The 22,249-nt window shown below is 48.1% G+C and overlaps 1 protein-coding gene across 13 annotated transcripts in view; it reads right to left on the minus strand.

Annotated features, from left to right (window-relative positions):
• dnmt3ab (DNA (cytosine-5-)-methyltransferase 3 alpha b) overlaps positions 1-22,249 on the minus strand; it is an 846,991-nt gene that overhangs the window by 188,135 nt on the left and 636,607 nt on the right. For all 13 annotated transcript variants that reach the window (XM_072498950.1, XM_072498942.1, XM_072498948.1 and 10 more), the window contains one exon: positions 3,365-3,548. In XM_072498950.1, coding sequence (XP_072355051.1) covers positions 3,365-3,548 — 184 coding nt within the window. The remainder of the gene's footprint in view (positions 1-3,364; positions 3,549-22,249) is intronic.

Raw genomic sequence — 22,249 nt, forward strand, 5'->3', positions numbered from 1 at the left:
TCAGATGCTGCACTGAAGCCCTCGGTGAAGCAAATGTTGTGTGTCAGCAAACACACATTCAAGAGGCAATGGGGACACATAGCAATGGAGGTCAGTGTCAGGAGTCAAGCCTTGAGGGCTTCGACGCAAGAATTTCAATGATGTCACACGAGTGGTTAAGGCCAGTTGATATATTTTCGAATGGCATATCCTTCCAACTGCACCACTAGTCTCAAATAGTGCTCAGTTAACACTTCCATCCTCACCTATCAGTAATTTCTATTGATTAGGACTCATAAGTAACATTTATATGATTCATCGTATCCTCACACACCCAAATTTCACAGCTTCGCATAATGCCACAGACAGCCACATCAGCCAGATTTTGCGACACACAACGACAGTTATCTGTGGAGAATTTTGCTAGCGCTGTTGGAGGGGGCAGGGGGTTTAAAGTAATTTGACAGGGGGATATATATGGTGGATGTGTAAAAGGTGATGTACAGCCAAATATAGATGAAATAACAGGTCAGTTAGGAAGCCAGAGTGATTATAGACAATTTAAGGCACAAGGGAGCAATACGGCAAAGCTGGATGCCATTTATTTTAATGCAAGGAGTCTTGCGAGTAAGGCAGGTGAGTTTATGGTGTTGATTAACACATGGGAATGTATTATTGCTATCATAGAAACATGGTTAAAGGAGGGGCACGACTGGCAGCTCAATATTCCGAGGTATAGACTCTTTAGGCGGGATAGGGGGATGGGGGTGGTGGTGTAAATGTAGAGGTAGTGTTGCAATATTGATCAAGGAGTCAATTAATGCAGTAAGGAGGGATGCTATCTTGAAAGGATCCTCAAATGAGAACTTAGAAACAGAAAGGGGGCAATCACATTGCTGGAAATCATGATGTGGAGATGCCGATGTTGGACTGGGGTGGGCACAGTAAGAAGTCTTACAATACCAGGTTAAAGTCCAACAGGTTTGTTTGGAATCACAAGCTTTTGGAGGGCAGCTCCTTCATCAGGTGAGTCCTGATGAAGGAGCTGCGCTCCAAAAGCTAGTGATTCCAAACAAACCTGTTGGATTTTAACCTGGTGTTGTAAGACTTCTTACATTGCTGGGCATGTACTACAGGTCCCCAAACAATTAGGGAGAGATAGAAGGGCAGATATGTAGGGAAATCTCAGAGAAATGTAAAATAATAGGGTTATAATAGTAGGGGATTTCAACTTCCCCAATATTAACTGGCATAGTCAAAGTGTGAAAAGCTTAGAGGGGGTCAAATTCTTAAAATGCATCCAGGAGAGCTTTTTATACCAGTACATAGAATGTTCTACAAGAGACGGAGTGATGCTGGACCTACTTTTAGGGAATGAAGCCAGACAAAGTGGTAGGAGTTTCACTGGGGAGCATTTTGGTAACAATGACCATAACTCAGTAGGATTTAAGGAAGTTATGGAATAGGACAAAGATGGACCTGAAATAAAGGTTCTGAATTGGGGAAAGTCCAATTTTATTGGGAGACGACCAAATTCAACTGGGAACAACTACTTGTAGGAAAATCTACGTTAGAGCAGTAGGGTACATTCAAAAAGGAAATATTGAATGTACAGGGCCAATATGTTTCTGTAAAGGTGAAGGATGGGAGCAACAAGTCCAGAGAACCCTGGATGTCAAGGGCGAAATATGGGAGGCTGATGGCAGATGAGTGTTCAAAACAGCGGAAGCCCTAGAGGAAAATAGAAAGTGCAGGGGGTTACTTGAAAAAGAAATTAGGAGATCGAAGAGAGGGTATGAAAAAACCTGGCGGGTAAAATAAAGGAAAATCTAAAGGTGTTTTATAAGTATATTAAGAGCAAGAAGATGACCAGAGAAAGAGTAGGGCCCATTAGGGACCAACATGGCAATGTGTATGTGGAGCCGGAAGACATAGATGAGGTTTAAAATAAATACTTTGCATCTGTGTTCACTATGGAGAAGGACGATGTAGGTATAGAAATCAGGGACGGGGACTGTGATGGACTTAAACAAATTAACATAGAGAGGGAGGAAGTATCAATGATTTTAGCGGGCTTAGAGGTGGATAAATACCCAGGCCCAGATGAGATGTATTCCAGTCTGCTTTGGGAGGCAAGGAAGGAGATTGCAGAGGTTCTGACAATAATTTTCAAATCTTCTCTGGTCACAGGAGAGGTGCCAGAGGACGGGAGGAAAGCTGATGCTGTACCATTATTCAAGAAGTGTGGCAGGGATAAACCAGAAAATTACAGGCCAATGAGTCTAACTTCAAGTGGTAGGGATAGAACTAATCTCCATTTGGAGAAGCAAAGATTACTCAAGGATAGTCAGCATGGCCTTGTCAAAGGGAGATTGTGTATTACAAATTTGATTGAATTTTTTGAGGAGGTGACTAGGTGTGTAGATGAGGGCAGTGCATTTGATGTAGTCTACATGGACTTCAGGACAGCTTTTGACAAGGTCTTGCATGGGAGACTGGTCAAGAAGGTAAGAGCCCATGAGATACAGGGCAATTTGGCAAATTGGATCCAAAATTGGCTGTGAGGCAGAAGGTAAAGGGTAATGGTCAAAGATTGTTTTTGTGACTGAGAGCACCTATGTGCAGTGGTGTTCCCAGATCAGTTCTGTTCCCTTATTGTTTGTAGTGTACAAAATAGTCTGGATGTGAATGTAGGAGATCTGATCAGTAAGTTCGCAGATGAAACAAAAATTGGTGGTGTGGTAAATAGTGAGGAGGAAAGCCTTAGATAACAGCATGATATACATGGGCTGGTTAGATGGACAGAATAGTGACAAATGGAATTCAACCCTGAAAAGTGAGACTAAAGAGGCAAGTGAATATACAATGAATGGCCGAATGCTAAGAAGTACAAGGGATCAGAGGGGCCTTGGTGCACCTGTCCATAGGTCCCTAAAGGCAACAGGACAGGTAGATAAGATGGTTAAAATGCATATAAAAGGCGGCCTTTATTAGCCAACTGGAGGTTATGATGCGAGCTGTATAAAACACTGGTTAGGCCACAGCTGGAATACTGTGTGTAGTTCTGGTTGTCACCTCCATCTCCAGAATGAGAAGTGGGATTTTCATGGGATCTGGATCAAAATGACCCGAGAGATGGGTCTGCCACCCAATTAGTGACTGTGGGGGAGGGGCCCAGTGGTGGTGAAGGAGGATATGGAGGTGGGATACCAGAGAAGCTCCCTGACAATCTTAACCTGCCCAATTAATAACGCCGGTGACTTCGCTTTCCCACCCACCTTCCAAACTCCCACATCCTCAAGAAAATCGTCACTGTTGGGAATATTTCAATTATATTACATGTTAGCGTATCTCTGAAACGAAAGCACATGAAAATAATACTCACAAATTCTTGGTCGTGGTTATTAGCAAAAAAGTGTTGGAGCCGAACTGGCCAATCCTCTCTCCGCCTTAACAGTCCAAAGATTCCTTTATGATTGCACATGTAACAGTTCCAGGGGTCTTCTTTAATAGCTGCCTGTGCAGCGCCTGGTCCAACCAGTAGGTCCACACATTCCACACAGAAACACCTTTATGAACAGAAAATGGAGCATCATAACAGTATTTGGTGGCAAGGTCAAGGCTCAGTGACAAGATGCTGCATCCTCCAGCTTTGGTGGGTGAAGAAAGTTGGCGCCAATACTTTCCGCAAAAAGAATTTAAGAATAAGCCAATATAACTGAAATAATAACTGTAAATTCGGCAGTTTTCAACAGTGAGATTGAACAATATGTAATTCCCATTCATGGAACAAGACATAAAAAATTGTGAATCTCTGTTTTCTACTAAGGTACTACATCAGCATATGCAAATGTTCGCATCAATTCTGAGAAATAATAACATACTTTTAGCAAATGCTCTGCACAAAAATAAAAATAACAAATTACTCAGTGCTATTAGCATATAACTGCTTGCAGCATATTTCTCGGTCTTGCTCTTGGGGTGATACTTGATGCTGAGATAAGCTTTTGACCTCATATCTGAGATTCGACTAAGACTGTGTCTCCACCCTCTGTAACACGGCCTGACTGTGCACCTGCTTCAGCTCATCTGCAGCTGAAATGATCATCTGCCTGTCACCTCTAGACATGATTACTGCAACATACTCTTAACTGGCCTTCTGCATTCAATTCTCTATAAATTCGAAGTCACCCAAAACTCTGCTGCCCGTGTCCTTACTCCATAAGACCTTAAGACATAGGAGCAGAATTAGGCCATTCGGCCCATCGAGTCTGCTCCGCCAGTCAATCATGGCTGATATTTTTCTCATCCCCATTCACCTGCCTTCTCCCCATAACCCCTGATCCCCTTATTAATCACGAACCTATCTAATTCTGTCTTAAAGGCACTTAGTGATTTGGCCTCCACAGCCTTCTGCGGCAAAGAGTTCCACAGATTCACCACTCTCTGTGTAACAACAGCATTTCTACCTGCTGCTGTCAACCCGCTCTGATCCCATATTTTTCACAGTGAGGATGGGCACCCAGTACTATTTATGACTTTTATTGGAAGCTTACTTCTGGGCCTGCGGGATTTTTAAAGTGGCAGGTTAAAATGATCTGGAAGCGAGGAATTTAACCAAGGTCAGGAGAGGAAGCATACCCGAGGGTACGAAAGAAAGGGACAGTGCCACCATTTTTTTTAACCTGCCCATAAAGGTTTTATTGGTCTTCTGGCACTATGGGAAATGCCCCTGCCTCTCAGCTAGAAGCTCCGCGTTCAAGTCCCACTCCAGGACTTCATGGCTAAGAAATGTGTACATAATGTGGCCAAACAAGTTGAGTATCAACTTGTAAATCCTTTGAACACATGTCAATAACAGGCAGTGAGACAGGGAGAGATTCCTGGTCAGCCTTGTGATCGGGATAGCCATGGTGGAAGTCGTGGCGATGTAGGTAGGACCTGTGACAATTGAAGAAGCAGAAGCAAGATTTTATTGCTGAAGAAATTCCTCCTTATCTCAGTTTTAAAGGATCATCCATTCAGTCTGAGGCTGTACCCTGGGGTTCAAGGTTATCCTACTAGTGGAAACATCCTATCCACGTTCACTCTATCCAGGCCTCTTTGTATCTTGTAAGTTTCAATAAGATCCCCTCTCATCCTTCTGAACTCCATTAAGTACAGACCCAAAGTCCTCAAGTCCTTAAGTACAGACCCAGGCAAAGAATTTCTCCAAACGAGCAGCAATTGGCCACATTCTGCAACAACAGAGAGAATGAGAGCTGTTGGCATTGTTCCAGGATGTGGTCATTCAAGATGGAATTCAGGATACTGTCGGTGACCACCTGTGGTGGTAGCAGACAGGAAACAGGATATATAATGGATCTGTGAATAATCAGAAGTCCAAGAGATACTTGGTAGGTAATTTGAAAGCCATCAATGTCTGGGTTTGAGTCAGGTGAGAATTCAAAATTCAAATCCCAACCTCAACCTGTCCTCCTGTTTTTGTTAAATATATTTGTCAATGGGTGTGCCCATTGCTGGCAAGGCCAGAACTTATTACCATTCCCTAATTGCCCTTGGGAGGAGCTGCCTTCTTCAACTGCTGCAGTCCATGTTGTGTAGGTAAACCCGTTGTGCTGTTGGGAAGGGAGTTCCAGGATTTTGACCCAGTGACAGTGAAGGAGCAATGATATAGCTCCAAGTCAGAATGGTGTGTTGCTGGTACGGGAACCTACAGAGTGCTGTTCACATGTATCTGCTACCCTTGTCCCTCTAAGTGGCAGAAGTCACAGGTTTGGAAGGTGCTGTCGAGAGAGCTCTGGTGAGTTATTGCACTGCATCTTGTAATGAGACACACTGTTGCCACTGTGCTTTGTATTGGATAGTATCGAGTGTCTTGAGTATTGTTGGTGCTTCACTCATTTAGGCAAGTGAAGAGTATTCCATCACACCCCTGACTTGTGCCTTGTAGATTGGGAAGGGTTTGGGAAGTCAGGAGATAAGTTACTTGCTACAGAATTCTCAGCCTCTAAACCACTCTTCCAGCCATGGTATGTATAGTCCAGTCCAGTTTCTGGTCAATGTTATGCCCCAGAAATTTGATAGCAGGGAGATGGACACATTTTCTCTTGTTGGAGATGGTTATTGCCATGTGATGCAAATGTTACTTGCCACTTGTCAGCCTAAGCCTGACATTGTCATGGCATTACTGTATATGGACACAGACTACTTCGGTATCTGAGGCGTCGCAAATTGTGCTGAACATTGAACAATCAATGATGAAGCAGCTTAAGATGGTTGGGTCTAGGACATTACCCTGGGGTACTCCTGCAGCAATATCCTGGGACTGAGATGATAGACCTCCAAGAACCACAAACATCTTCCTTTGTGTCAGGTATGCCTCCAACCAGTGGAGAGTTTCCCCTCCCCGATTCCCATTAACTTCTGTTTTGCTAGGGCTCTTAATGCCACACTCAGTCAAATGCTGTCTTGATGTCGAGGGCAGTCACTCTCACCTCCTCTTAAGATCAGTTCTTTTGTCCATGTGGAGCACGGCTGTAATGGGGTCAGGAGCTGAGTGGCCCTGGCAGAACCCAAACAGGCCGTCAGTGAGCAGGTTATTGCTGTGTAAGTACCATTTGATAGCACTGTCAACAACATCTTCCATCGCTTTGTTGATGATAGGCAGTAACCAGGTTAAATTTGGCCTGGTTTTAGTGGACAAGACCCGGACAATTTTCCACATTGCCAGGTTAACGCCAGTGCTGCAGATATGCTCGAACAGCTTGGCTAGGGCCGCAATGGATATGGGGCAAGTAGCAGGTGAATTTAAGGTGGTGGTTTAATTGGTAAATGAATTTAATGAGATGTTTCATATTTTACACATTTCAATGGTTTTCCTGGGATTCAGAAAACCTGCAGTTGAAATGGTTGAATCCATTTACAGCACTGCTCGTGAGCCTGGAAGAGCATGTTCAATCCCCAAATTCCAACAACCCCTGAACTCCCCTCAGAAATCTTGGACTTCCCCAGTCTCCAAGTTTTGATGTCTCTCTGCAATCTCTCCTTCTCCATCCCCACAATCTCTACCCCCAATTAGGAGGAAACCCTCTCGTGATCTCTCCCTCCCTCCCAACCAACACTCTGGTCTTCAGCTGTACTTAGTGGGCAGCACGGTAGCATAGTGGTTAGCACAATTGCTTCACAGCTCCAGGGTCCCAGGTTCGATTCCCGGCTTGGGTCGCTGTCTGTGCGGAGTCTGCACATCCGCCCCGTGTGTGCGTGGGTTTCCTCCGGGTGCTCCGGTTTCCTCCCACAGTCCAAAGATGTGCAGGTTAGGTGGATTGGCCATGCTAAATTGCCCTTAGTGTCCAAAATTGCCCTTAGTGTTGGGTGGGGTTACTGGGTTATGGGGATAGGGTGGGGGTATAGGCTTGGGTATGGTGCTCTTTCCAAGAGCCGGTGCAGACTCGATGGGCCAAATGGCCTCCTTCTGCACTGTAAATTCTATGATTAGTGCTTTCCCACTCCACTAACTGGCACCTTGTCAATCAGGCTGGCAGCCAGGGAGAAACCTGGTGAAGAAAATTGAAATATGTCTTGCAGTTATTATCTGGAGTCAACTTGAATATTCATACTTGCAACTTCTAAAAAATTTAGTCAGGATTTATCGGTAAGAATGTGAAAGCAAAAAGCATTTCAAAAGAGGCGGAGAGATTTCAGTAAGGAATGTCAGTGTGTGGGACCTAAGTGTCTGAAAGTAGGGCTGTTAGCAGTGGGTCAAAGAGAGCGTATGGGGTTGGAAACACAGCTTGGGTTGAACAGACACTGAGATTGAAAACAGGCTGGATCAGCCCAGGCTGGTAGTTAGTGAATGGGTTGGAGTCGGTGACAAGGGTAGAATGTGTGTGGTGTGAGACAAATATGAAAGCTTTGCTTTACCCAATGATTAGTTGGAGAAAGTTGTGGGTCATCCAAGACTAGAGGCCGGACAAGGTGTTTGGGGCATTGCAGGGTTCAAAAGAAATTCGGAGGTGTTTGGCTGCATGGCATTGTTATTTTTTATATTCTTTCACAGAATATTGGCATCACTGTTAAGGCCAGCATTTGTTGCCCATCCCTAATTGCCCTTGTGAAGGTAGTGGTGAGACGCCTTGTTGAACTGGAGTTCATGTGGTATAGGCATAGTGTTGTGAGGAAGGGAGGTTCCAGGATTTTACCCAGCAACAGAGAAGGAATGGTGATATGGTTCGAAGTCAGCAGGTACGTGGTTTGGAGGGCAATTTATTGGTGGTGCTGATCCCATGCTTTTGTTGTTCTTCTCCTTCCAGTTGGTAATGGTCATGGTGAGTACCTGCAGTGCATCTGGTGATGGACCGAGTGAATGTCTGGGTTGGAGAATGGAGTGCCGATCAAGCAGGCTGCTTTATCCTGGATGGTGTCAAACATCTTGTTTTGGAGCTGCACTCATGCAGGCAAGTGGAGAGTATTCCCTCACACTTCTGACTTCTGTCTTAGTGATGGGAGACAGGCTCTGGGGAGTCAGGAGGTGAGTTACTCTTTCAGAATTCCCAGTCTCTGACCCACTCTTACAGCCATAGTATTTATATGGCTGGCCCAGTTTAGGTTATGGTCGAAGGTAAGCCCAAAGGTGTTGATCGTGGGGGATTTAGCAATGGTAAAGAAGATGGTTAGGTCCTCTTTTTTAAGATGGTCACTGCCTGGCACCTGTATGGTGTGATTTGTATGTGCGGCACGGTAACAGTGGTTAGCACTGTTGCTTTACAGCGCCCGGGACCCGGGTTCGATTCCCGGCTTGGGCCACTATTTGCGGATTCTGTAAATTCTCCCCGTGCCTGCATGGGTTTCCTCCGGGTGCTCTGGTTTCTTCCCACAAGTCCCGAAAGACGTGCTGTTAGATGAATTGGACATTCTGAATTCTCCCTCAGTGGACCAGAACAGGCTGTCATGATATGCAAACATGCAACCAATGAGCACTCAGAATAGGACACAACCAATGGGCAGTCAGGACACTCAGAGGTGGCATCACCACAAGGGGGCATGACATAAACACTATAAAAGGGATGAGGCACTCACACCCTGCCTTTTTCCACAGACAGACATCTAGAGAGTTAGACAGGGTTGATCAGCAGCATCACACCCCAGCACGTGGCTTAGAGCAAGCTGGTACAGTTAGGCTGAGTTACTACAGTTAGATTAGCAGAGAGTTTAACTCATTTGAGAACTATGTTAATAGTTCAATAAACACGTTGAACTAATTTCAGAGTCTGGAGCATCCTTTAGTTAAGACTGCATCAAGTAGCAGCCTGTGTTATAGGCATAACATAACATGTTACCAGGAGTGACTGTTCAATCTATTTGGTTCAACTCAGGAAGATCCGTGAAAACCAGCTACTGAATACAGGCACAATGGACAAGATTCAGGCTCCTCATCAGCTCAGGACCACCGGCAATCTTAGTGCCAACTGGCGATCATTCAAGCAGAAATTTCAACTGTATGTGGAAGCATCCGACCGCAATGGCGCGACTGATGCTCGGAAGATAGCTCTTTTACTCACCACTGCGCGTGACCATGCGATAGAGATCTTCAACTCCTTTCACTTTTCCGAAGGCAGGACAAAACAAAGTACCCAACCATCCTGGACAAATTCGACAGCCACTGCGAGGTGGACACCAACAAAATCTTCAAGCGCTACATCTTCAAGCAGAAGATGGCAAACGCTGTTTAAACAATGGGAAAGCAAACCACTATGCAGCCCTGTGCAGATCTGCACCACCAGTCAGGAGCCAGCGCTCCCAATTCCGACAGCGGCGCATCAGAAGTGTGCAACACCGAATGCATGACTCTGATGCAGGCAGTGCGACGGATCCAGATGATGAATACCTGGACAACACTTACCGACTGGGCTTTATTACGAAGTGCGAATACGCCACACTGGACACATCGCGAGTCCAATCAATCCTGGCCATGGATTCCGAGGACGAATGGCATGCAGTGATGAAGGTCAACCACTGCCCCATCCAGGTCAAACTGGACACAAGTGCCTCCGCCAACCTGATTTCGCAGGACTTCAAGAGAATCAAGAAGCCCCCTCACAATCCTTCCAGCTGCTTGCAAACTCCTGGACTACAATGGAAACGCAATCAAGGCACTGGGGTCCTGCCATCTGCAGGTGTCCAGCCGACACACACAAGCAGGCTTACGCTTCAAGATTGTTAAACCAGACAGGGCATCCCTGCTAGGTGCGCACGCCTGCAAGCAACTGAACCTCATTCAAAGGGTCTACACCACAACGCCGTCCCATTCGGATCTTCAGGCCAGCATCGACGACATCCTAACCCAGTACCCAGATGTATTTAGCGGGATGGGCATGCTGCCGTACGAGTACAAGATTCTACTGCGGCCTGATGCCAAGCCAGTGGTCCACGCACCACAACATGTCCCTGCTCCACTGAGAGAGCGCCTGAAGGCAGAGCTCACAAGTCTACAACAAAAAGGCATCATCTCCAAGGTCACTGAATTAACCGACTGGGTCAGCTCGATGGTGTGCACAAAGAAGCCTTCGGGGGACCTACACATCTGCATTGACCCCAAGGATCTAAAGAAAAACATTATGCGGGAACATTACCCCATCCCGAAGAGGGAAGAAATCACAAGTGAGATGGCACACGCGCGCTTCTTCACAAAATTGGACGCATCCAAGGATTTTGGCAAATCCAACTTGAAGAATCCAGCAGAAGACTCTACACCTTCAACACGCCTTTTGACAGATTCTGCTACAACCGAATGCCATTTGGCATCATTGCGGCATCAGAGATTTTCCATCGCATCATGGAACAGATGATGGAGGGAATAGAAGGGGTTTGTGTCTACGTTGACGATATCATAATCTGGTTCACAACCCCAGAGGAACATGTGTCGCGACTCAAGAAAGTATTCTGACGCATCCATGAGCATGGCCTCAAGCTAAACAGATCCAAGTGCTGTTTTGGGACATCCACGCTGAAGTTCCTGGGCGATCAGATTTTGCAGCACGGTGTGCGCCCGGACACAGACAACATTAAAGCCATCGAGGCAATGAAAGTACCCGAGGACAAGAAGGCAGTACTGTGCTTCCTGGGAATGGTCAATTTCCTTGGCAAGTTCATCCCGAATTTGGCCACACACACCACGGCCCTACGCAACCTGGTGAAATAATCAACCACCTTTGAGTGGAAGGCAGAGCACCAACAGAGTGGCTGGAGCTGAAAGCCAAACTCACCACTGCACCCGTCCTTGCATTCTTTTATCCACAGATGCGATCAGGGTGGCATTGGGGCGGTGTTGCTTCAAAGAGACGACACGTCATCCTGGGTACCAGTAGCGTACGCGTCATGGGCAATGACACCCACTGAGACCAGATATGCGCAGATTGAGAAGGAGTGTTTCGGTCTTCTCACTGGCATCCTCAAATTTCATGATTATGTCTACGGCTTGCCAACATTTACTGTTGAGACGGATCATAGGCCTCTGGTCCACATCATCCAAAAGGACCTGAACGAAATGACGCCTCGTTTGCAGAGAATTCTGCTCAAACTCAAGAGGTATGATTTCCATTTGGTGTACACATCTGGCAAGGAGCTCATCATCGCCGATGCATTGTCCCGCTCAGTCAGCTCATCCAGTGAACTGGAGATCATCCAGCACATTGAATTGCAGGTACAACTGTGCGCAAGCACTCTTCCGGCAACAGATGAGAAGATCGTTCTCATCCGAGATGATACGGCCAAAGATCCCCTGTTACAGCGAGTCATCCACAAACTCAGCAATGGCTGGCAGAAAGGGCAATGCCCTCAATTCTACAACGTCAAGGATGACCTGACGCTGATCAACGTCATCCTGCTCAAGCTGGACAGAATAGTCATCCCGCTACGTCTCCAGAGCATGGTGCTGCGGCAGATTCATGAGGGACATCTGGGCGTAGAAAAGTGCAGAGGGCCCGGCAAGCTGTCTACTGGCCTGGCATCAACCAGGACATCACGGACATGGTCCTGAACTGCGAAACCTGTCAGAGGTTCCAACCAGCGCAGAGCAAGGAGACGCTCCAACCACATGACCTAGAGACCTCTCCGTTGTCCAAGGTTGGCATTGACCTATTCCACGCGAATGGTCGCGACTATATCTTAATCATCAATTACTTTTCGAAGTATCCTGAGGTGCTGAAGCTGCCAGACCTCACCTCATGGACCGTCAACAAAGCGTGTAGAGACATTCTCATGGCATGGCATCCCGAACAGCATAAGGTGAGAGGGGCAAGGTTTAGAGTAGATGTACGAGGCAAGTTTTTTACGCAGAGGGTAGTGGGTGCCTGGAACTCACTACCGGAGGAGGTAGTGGAAGCAGGGACGATAGGGACATTTAAGGGGCATCTTGACAAATATATGAATAGGATGGGAATAGAAGGATACAGACCCAGGAAGTGTAGAAGATTGTAGTTTAGTCGGGCAGTATGGTCAGCACGGGCTTGGAGGGCCGAAGGGCCTGTTCCTGTGCTGTACATTTCTTTGTTCTTTGTTCTTTGTTTGGGAGCGACAATGGCCCCTGCTTCCACAGTCGAGAATGGTCCACATTTGCCAAATGCTACAATTTCAGGCATGTCACCTCCGGTCCGCACTATCCGCAGTCCAATGGCAAAGTCGAAAAAGGGGTGCACATCGTTAAGCAGCTCATCCGCAAGGCCTCGGACTCCACTTCCGACATACACCTTGCACTACTTGCGTACCGAGCTACTCGCTTGTCCACTGGAATGTCGCCAGCTCAACTGCTGATGAACAGGGACCTGCGGACGACGCTTCTAGCCATACACCTGCCCAACCTTGATCACCTCCCCGTGCTGCAGAAGATGCAGCAACTTCGCGTCAGCCAGAAACAGGGCTATGATGCACATGCCACCGATCTGGACGTGCTATCCCCGGCTGATACGGTCAGGATCAGGATACCGGATGGTCTGCTCCGGCTGTCGTTGTTCAACAGGCCGTGCCCAGATCCTATGTCATACGTATGCCTGATGGCTCCATTAGAACATAGAACATAGAAAAATACAGCACAGAACAGGCCCTTCGGCCCACGATGTTGTGCCGAACCTTTGTCCTAGATTAATCATAGATTATCATTGAATTTACAGTGCAGAAGGAGGCCATTCGGCCCAGTGAGTCTGCACCGGCTCTTGGAAAGAGCACCCTGCCCAAAGTCAATACCTCCACCCTGTGGTGTTGGGTGCTCTGGTGCACAGATGAGCCAACACAGTTGTATGTGGTACAACTCTATTTTATTTTAACTCTTATAATACAGTTCGTTCTGGATACTCTGCACATGCTGTCTCCCTGAGTGTGTTTGGTAGCAGATCTGTCCTGGTCCTCCTCTGCAGCTAATACTGACCACCGGGGGTCGTGTCTGTGCTTTTATATCTTTCTGTCATTGGTTGTGGTGTTGTGTGTTCTGATTTGTCTGTTGGTGTGTCTATCATGATGTGTGTGTTTGAATATCATGACATCACCCCTTTTTACAAAGATATGTGCCTACGTGGTTATAAATATAATTGTGTCGTGAGTGCATCTAAGAGTGTGTGTGTGTGTTGTGTACAGCGTGTGTATATGACGTAACTATTTACATGGGGCGATGTCGGGTGCGTCACACTAACAAGGTTGTACCATAACAAAACTTGGATGCGAGAGAAAAAAAAAACTTGAACATTGGTCCGGTCAGATGATATCTGGAACAATAAACAACAACAGGTTATAATACAGAAGTGTTTGACTTTTTGAACGTATGAACAGCGTTATAAGTCCAGTCTAATGGGTGACCGCCTCAAGAATGGGCTGGTCCTCAAGCCGGTTCAGCTGTGGAGATTTGGGGTCACACTGGTTCACCTTGGACTGTTGGAGGTGATGCTGCTGCCGAAGTCTCTACTTTACCATTTGTTGTACTTCGTGCAGTGCTTGGTTTTTTCATTCGTGCAAATATAACATTCAACATCTTTGTTAGTGGTGCCTTGGCTGTGGTTTGGTTCTGGTGGCGATGGAAGGGGCATGATCCGTGGCATCTCCACGAAGTCATCCTTGGGAACCAGTGGAGGATCCGGCGTGTGCGTACGGTTCAGTTGCGAGCGTGGAAGGCGGCGCAAAGCTCGCGTATTGCGCCTACGCACCAATCCATCCGCCCTGCATGCCAGGAACAAGGTGGAGTCTTTTTTCTTTTTATGTTTGTGGTGGACGGCATCTTGTAGCCGATGGGTCGTTGCCATCGAAGTAGCACCATCACTAATATCATGCAAGGCGATGACTGTGCCAGATGTGGAAGTTGGCCGAGACCGTGCACGCTGGTTCCGGCCACCTGCTGTGCCGGAAGGGCGACTCCGCAGAGAAACGTCGAAGCATGTCGCCTTGGAGAGAGAATTGTTGCTCGCATCAACGTCTGGCGATGGCGCGAATTGGTGTGTCCATCTTGGACCGCCGGTGCTGGTTGCCACTGCCGACCCAGTGGGACTGCCACGCGATCCATTCCCTGTCGCCGTGGCATCCGCCGTCACCCTGAGCGTGCCATCACCGAGGCCGCGACACCGCCCGTCCGGAGCAAGGTCTGGCGTGCGCAAATCAGAGTCGGCGCTTGGCTGCTCCCCATCTGGAGTCCGGTCTGCCTTCCGTCGATGCCCCCCGTCCGGAGTCCCAACAGGTTCACTGGAGGCAGCCGAGATTCCCTGAAGCTGCACTTCTGGAGTCGGAACATGCAGGAATGCACCAACCAGTGGAGAGGGTCGAGCCATCGAGGGTGGAAGCGGTGCGCCGCCACCGCAGTCGTCAGTGGTCCCACCGTGATCGTCGAGTGCCTCGGTACGCACTAGGCGAGGTCTGTCACCTTGCACCTTTTGCATGGGAAGTGGGATGCTGTCGTCACTCGTCTCACATCCCGTGGATAGATCCTCATTAGCAGCTTGCTGTTCACTAGGGTTGGGTAAATTGTCAGAGTTTTCATCTGGTGGTGCACACCATGTCGGTGGACTGTCATTGTCTTGCCGTTGTCCTTCATTTGGGCTTTTCTTCTTTGGAATTTTAAATCTTCCCCCAGACATTGCAGAACCTTGGGCGAAATTCTCCCCCAACGGCGGGATGCCCGCCGACTGGCGCCAAAGCCGGCGCAAATCAGACGGGCATCGCGCCGGCAAAAAGGTGCGGAAGTCTCCGCATCTTTGGCGGCCTAGCCCCAACATTGAGGGGCTAGGCCGACGCCGGAGGGATTTCCGCCCCGCCAGCTGGCGGAAATGGCGTTTGTTGCCCCGCCAGCTGGCGCGGAAATGCGGCGCATGCGCGGGAGCGTCAGCGGCCGCTGTCAGTTTCCCCGCGCATGCGCGGGAGCGTCAGCGGCCGCCGAAAGTTTCCCGCGCATGCGCAGTGGGGAGAGTCTCTTCCGCCTCCGCCATGGTGGAGGCCGTAGCGGAGGCGGAAGGGAAAGAGTGCCCCCACGGCACAGGCCCGCCCGCGGATCGGTGGGCCCCGATCGCGGGCCAGGCCACCGTGGGGGCACCCCCCGGGGTCAGATCGCCCCGCGCCCCCCCCCAGGACCCCGGAGCCCGCCCACGCTGCCTGGTCCCGCCGGTAAATACCAGGTTTGATTTACGCCGGCGGGACAGGCAGTTTCTGGGCGGGACTTCGGCCCATCCGGGCCGGAGAATCCAGCGGGGGGTCCCGCCAACCGGCGCGGCTGGATTCCCGCCCCCGCCCAATCTCCGGGAGCGGAGACTTCGGCGGGGGCGGGGGCGGGATTCACGGTGGCCAACGGCCATTCTCCGACCCGGCGGGGGGTCGGAGAATGACGCCCCTTGTTTATTACCCCCAAATTCTCCCATATGTATGGTCTCGAATATAGGATCCAATGTTTCTATCGACATTGTACTATTTTCCAAAGAACATTCCGTTTCACTTTTCTTCTCAGGTACCTCATATGTATCTTTGTCTAATGTACATGCCTTCATGGTCTCTGGGTCTGATTTTGCTGGGACTGGCATGGTCACAGTCTCTCTTTTACTGTTCTCATTTGCCCACATTATACTCCCCATACATAACTGCTTAATCACTGGGGTTAGTGTGGTACAATGGATAATCGGGTCGACCTTATCTGCATCTTCACCATTAGTGGAAAGCACACTTGGTTCACTTGAAACTGCTGTGGGTTTTAAATTCGTTATCTGGCTACTCGATGTCGGTGTCCTCAGGATTCTTGCTCCAATGTTCTGCTCATTTATCAGTGGAGTGTGTATAGGTTCAATGCAATTAATGTTCCCCTCAAGGTTTGAAGAGTCATTACTGACTAACTGCTGGTCTCCGAAGTTGGGATTTTGCGGCGTTGTGTTGAAGGGAGACATTTGTCCCTGCTGTAGATATGATTCAGGTTGTGTTATTTCCATTACCTGAGGATCAATGTCTTGTCCATTTTTTCGATCCGTACTAAAACACTGGCAATTCTCAGTCTGCTCCTTGCAAGTTAAACATTCAATTAATTTCGTTAGCAAATCCTCAGCATCCTTCTGTGGCCGTGGAGCATTATTAATCTCTGTTCGGCTATAATGATCCTGAAGGTCAGCGTATAAACCTTTTTTCTTCGGGCTTGGACGAGGCGATTCCTTTGGCTTGTCTTCAGTTGGGCTTGAACAGTCTTCAGCGCTGTGCCCTTCATTGTAGCATGAGAGACCGTCATGGTCATGCTGCTGTGTAGTGGAGCATGGTAGGCTGTTATAGCCTTCTTGCTGTTCACGTGAGCATGGCAGACTTGCATCGTCTGCCGCTGGTTGGTCAGGAGAGGTTGCTAGACCCTCATGGTCTTGTTCCTGCAAGGACTGCACATTGGAGTCTTGCGTTGCTTCTATCTTGGAGGCTGTCCACGAGCTCTCTGTGGAGGCTTGTGACACTGGAGTCACTTCTTGTTCGTGCAAGGACTGCGCTCTGGAGTCTTGCGTTGCTTCTATCGTGGAGGATGTCCACGAGCTCTCTGTGGAGGCTTGTGACACTGGAGTCACTTCTTGTCCGTGCAAGGACTGCGCTCTGGAGTCTTGCATTTCTGCAATTGTGGAGTCTGTCCACGAGCTTGCTGTGGAAGCTTGTGACACTGGAGTCACTTCTGGTTCATGCGAGGACTGCGCTCTGGAGTCTTGCATGTCTTCTTTCATAGAGTCGGGAACGTTGAGCGGGACGTGGACCACGCTCTGTGTGGCAGCAGGGCGCTCTCCGTGTGCTTGCACCGCTCCCTGTCTGTTAATGTCAGGCTGCAGCACCATCCGGTACTGATAAGTTGGAACGTCATATCTGCTGGATTGAAGATCCTCAAATCCGAAAAATGAATCCGCATCTGCGTCGGATTCAATGTGGGGGCCGCCAATGTGCAACACGAAAGGTTCGTCCGAGTCATAGTCGTATAGGACCACGGAGCTATCATTGGGCTCGCGAGGTCCGGAAACACTGTAAAGATCGTCATTGAAGTATTCGAGGTCGGAATCATCGGCTTGTGCGTAGGTAACTGCTTGTTGGAGGGTTCTTCGGAGGTCAAATTCATCTTCTGGGTCAATTTGCGGCAATGTGCTGTCATTCCAGGTGAGGAAAGGTTGTTTTACAGCTTTAACAGATTTTTGTTTTTTTGATTTGGGACGTTTCCCTTTTAAATTGGATTTGGGACGTTTCCCCTTTAAATTGGTGCGGTCTGGGGCCTCTGACATCCTGACGCTCGGTATGTAGCACGTAGGAAGCGACTGCGCATGCTCAGATCTCTGTTCCTTTACCAATGGCCGTTTTCTTGACTGCGCATGCGCAGCATCTCGCGCATGCGCAAACGAAACTTCCGGTTCTGCGCACTGCTCGCGCAACTGTGCTAGCGTGATACCTTTAGCAAGATGGCCGCCAACCTCGACCCAGCCCTCTCTCAGGCCCGGGATTTCGGCCTCTGGGAATTCGGGCTCCGGGATCCCGGCCACGAGGTGAGTACTGCAGCTTTTCTTACCTTTACTTGCCGATTGGATTGCGTTTTCTTCACAGTACTTGGAGAATTTGTCCAGGACTGCCTGGTAATCGTACCTTTGCTGCCTCCTGAAGAACCTGAACCTTGTGAATATTTCTCTTGCCCTTGCACCGGCGATGGTGAGGAGAAATTCAATTTTTTCGCTATCATCCAGGTCTTGGCGTTCAGCTGCCACCAGGAACAATTCGAACACTTGCCGGAATCGCCGCCAGTTTTCGCGGAGATCGCCGTAGCACTGGAGCGGCTGCGGAACCGGGAGCTCTATCATTTTGCCTGGGCACTGCTGGTTGTCTCTGTACACTGAGGTATGCCGGCAGGTATCGATCCACTCCTGTACCATGTGGTGTTGGGTGCTCTGGTGCACAGATGAGCCAACACAGTTGTATGTGGTACAACTCTATTTTATTTTAACTCTTATAATACAGTTCGTTCTGGATACTCTGCACGTGCTGTCTCCCTGAGTGTGTTTGGTAGCAGATCTGTCCTGGTCCTCCTCTGCAGCTAATACTGACCACCAGGGGTCGTGTCTGTGCTTTTATATCTTTCTGTCATTGGTTGTGGTGTTGTGTGTTCTGATTTGTCTGTTGGTGTGTCTATCATGATGTGTGTGTTTGAATATCATGACACACCCAACACTAAGGGCAATTTTGGACACTAAGGGCAATTTATCATGGCCAATCCACCTAACCTGCACATCTTTGGACTGTGGGAGGAAACCGGAGCACCCGGAGGAAACCCACGCAGACATGGGGAGAATGTGCAGACTCCGCACAGACAGTGACCCAAGCCGGAATCGAACCTGGGACCCTGGAGCTGTGAAGCAATTGTGCTATCCACAATGCTACCGTGCTGCCCTTAAGAACAAATAAATCTACACTATATCATTTTACCGTAATCCATGTACCTATCTAATAGCTGCTTGAAGGTCCCTAATGTTTCCGACTCAACTACTTCCACAGGCAGTGCATTCCATGCCCCCACTACTCTCTGAGTAAAGAACCTACCTCTGACATCCCCCCTATATCTTCCACCATTCACCTTAAATTTATGTCCCTTTGTAATGGTTTGTTCCACCCGGGGAAAATGTCTCTGACTGTCTACTCTATCTATTCCCCTGATCATCTTATAAACCTCTATCTCATCCTTCTCCGTTCTAATGAGAAAAGGCCTAGCACCCTCAACCTTTCCTCGTAAGACCTACTCTCCATTCCAGGCAACATCCTGGTAAATCTCCTTTGCACCTTTTCCAAAGCTTCCACATCCTTCCTAAAATGAGGCGACCAGAACTGTACACAGTGCTCCAAATGTGGCCTTACCAAAGTTTTGTACAGCTGCATCATCACCTCACGGCTCTTAAATTCAATCCCTCTGTTAATGAACGCTAGCACACCATAGGCCTTCTTTACAGCTCTATCCACTTGATTGGCAACTTTCAAAGATGTATGAACATAGACCCCAAGATCTCTCTGCTCCTCCACATTGCCAAGAACTCTACCGTTAACCCTGTATTCCGCATTCATATTTGTCCTTCCAAAATGGACAACCTCACACTTTTCAGGGTTAAACTCCATCTGCCACTTCTCAGCCCAGCTCTGCATCCTATCTATGTCTCTTTGCAGCCGACAACAGCCCTCCTCACTATCCACAACTCCACAATCTTCGTATCGTCTGAAAATTTACAGACCCACCCTTCAACTTCCTCATCCAAGTCATTAATGAAAATCACAAACAGCAGAGGACCCAGAACTGATCCCTGCGGTACGCCACTGGTAACTGGGATCCAGGCTGAATATTTGCCATCCACCACCACTCTCTGACTTCTATCGGTTAGCCAGTTCGTTATCCAACTGGCCAAATTTCCCACTATCCCATGCCTCCTTACTTTCTGCAGAAGCCTACCATGGGGAACCTTATCAAATGCCTTACTAAAATCCATGTACACTACATCGACTGCTTTACCTTCATCCACATGCTTGGTCACCTCCTCAAAGAATTCAATAAGACTTGTCAGGCAAGACCTACCCCTCACAAACCCGTGCTGACTATCCCTAATCAAGCAGTGTCTTTCCAGATGCTCAGAAATCCTATCCTTCAGTACCCTTTCCATGACTTTGCCTACCACCGAAGTAAGACTAACTGGCCTGTAATTCCCAGGGTTATCCCTAGTCCCTTTTTTGAACAGGGGCATGACATTCGCCACTCTCCAATCTCCTGGTACCACCCCTGTTGACAGTGAGGACGAAAAGATCATTGCCAACGGCTCTGCAATTTCATCTCTTGCTTCCCATAGAATCCTTGGATATATCCCGTGCGAAGGAATCGAAGGGCACTGCGAAAAGTTGCTTGCCCACAACCACTTTCCCCTCCATTCCCACATGTCGAATTGCCACCTCCAGACACCTCGAATCACGAGGCCACCAGTCGTGCCTCCCACTCGCCTGTCAAGACACCGTCATCCCCTCCACCACCTCTCCGGCGGTCGGCAAGAATCAGACGCAAGCCTTAGAGACTGGACTTATGAGCATTTGTTGTGTTTGTTCTGTTCTGTATTTCTCAGTCAGTCACATTAGACAGACACATTCACATGTATATACATCTAAAAAAAAAGGGTGAGATGTCATGATATGCAAACATGCAACCAATGAACACTCAGATTAGGACACAACCAATGGGCAGTCAGGACACTCAGAGGTGGCATCATCACAAGGGGCCATGACATAAACACTAGAAAAGGGATGAGGCACTCCCACCCTGCCTCTTTCCACAGACAGACATCTAGAGAGTTAGACAGGGCTGATCAGCAGCATGACACCCCAGCACATGGCTTAGAGCAAGCTGGTACAGTTAGACTGAGTTACTACAGTTAGATTAGCAGAGAGTCGAACTCATTTGAGAACTGTGTTAATAGTTCAATAAACACGTTGAACTAATTTCAGAGTCTGGAGCATCCTTTAGTTAAGACTGCATCAAGTAGCAGCCTGTGTTATCCGAAGCAGCATAACACAACACAGGTGTCGGAGTGTGGAGACTAGGGGATTTTCACAGTAACTTCATTGTGTTAATGCAACCTACTTGTGACACTAAGAAAGGTTATTGGGTATCATTACATTGAAGACCAAAAGCTTACAGATGATATCACCAACTAGCTGAAGAAGAGTAACGGGGCATGGCTGGATCCTTGGGATCAGTGCCAGTGTGTGTTTTGGAAGAGAAGCACTGATAGAGATACTTGGGATTTGATTGGAAAGATAAGAGAGAAACCGAGCAAGGGGAGAATCACGGTAACATCGAGGTTGTCCGCCATACTGCACCACAACCTAAAATATTCTGGAAATTCATATTGAGCAATTTCCAACCATGCATTAACCTAAGGAAGGAGAAAATGTACACTAAAATGCTTTGAAGCAATAAGATCAAGGCAGGAACTGGCTGAAAATGGACAGGATGTATCTAAGGGTCGAAACAGGACTGTGAATTCAAGCATGGATTGGGTCTTGGTGGTTTGATATGATCAAGGGCTGGATTCTCCGCCGCATTGGGAAATCTGCTACTGGCCCCGATCCCGTTCCCATGATACGATCACCCACTGGCATCGGGATCAAGGTTCGCGCCCGCGCCGGCAGGTAGATGCAAATGGATCATTAAACCCCACTTGCCTCCTATTAACAGGCTGTGTACCATATTCTCCAGGCCCTTGTGATTCTCTGGTCCTCTGGACTGGAATCACGTGGGTGAGAATTGATGCAGGTGTTGGCCCTGGCATGGTGGACCTTTTGGGGGGGGGGGGGGGGGGGGGCAGGGTGTCTCGTTAAGGGAGTTTCTCCCAAAGTCCATCGAAGGACCACAATGCAAAACCTGCCCACCCTACTAGAGACTTCCTAATTAAAGAGAACCTCACCAGAAACCCCCAAATTAAAGAGTAACTTTGAAGGAGTCAGCTGTTAAACAAACATTAAAGAGAGTTATGTGCTTTCTGTTAGTTTTACAGCTGACTATTTCAAATTCATCCAGCATGAAGGGAGCTGAATGAAACAATGCAGACAGCTGGGTGTGTGTGAAAGCTGTCAATCAGAACCTAGCAAAATCAATAAACAGAGAAATGAATGAATGGCTTGCAGATCACAAATCTAAGGGGATTTAAACCCAGCTGACTGGTTTTCTCTTACTAGGAATTGACACGTGCTGCTTTCTGTGCCTGAGCCAGCAGGTGTATTGCACAGATGAGTT

This window comes from Scyliorhinus torazame, chromosome 4 (assembly GCF_047496885.1).
Source record: "Scyliorhinus torazame isolate Kashiwa2021f chromosome 4, sScyTor2.1, whole genome shotgun sequence".
NCBI lineage: Eukaryota > Metazoa > Chordata > Chondrichthyes > Carcharhiniformes > Scyliorhinidae > Scyliorhinus > Scyliorhinus torazame.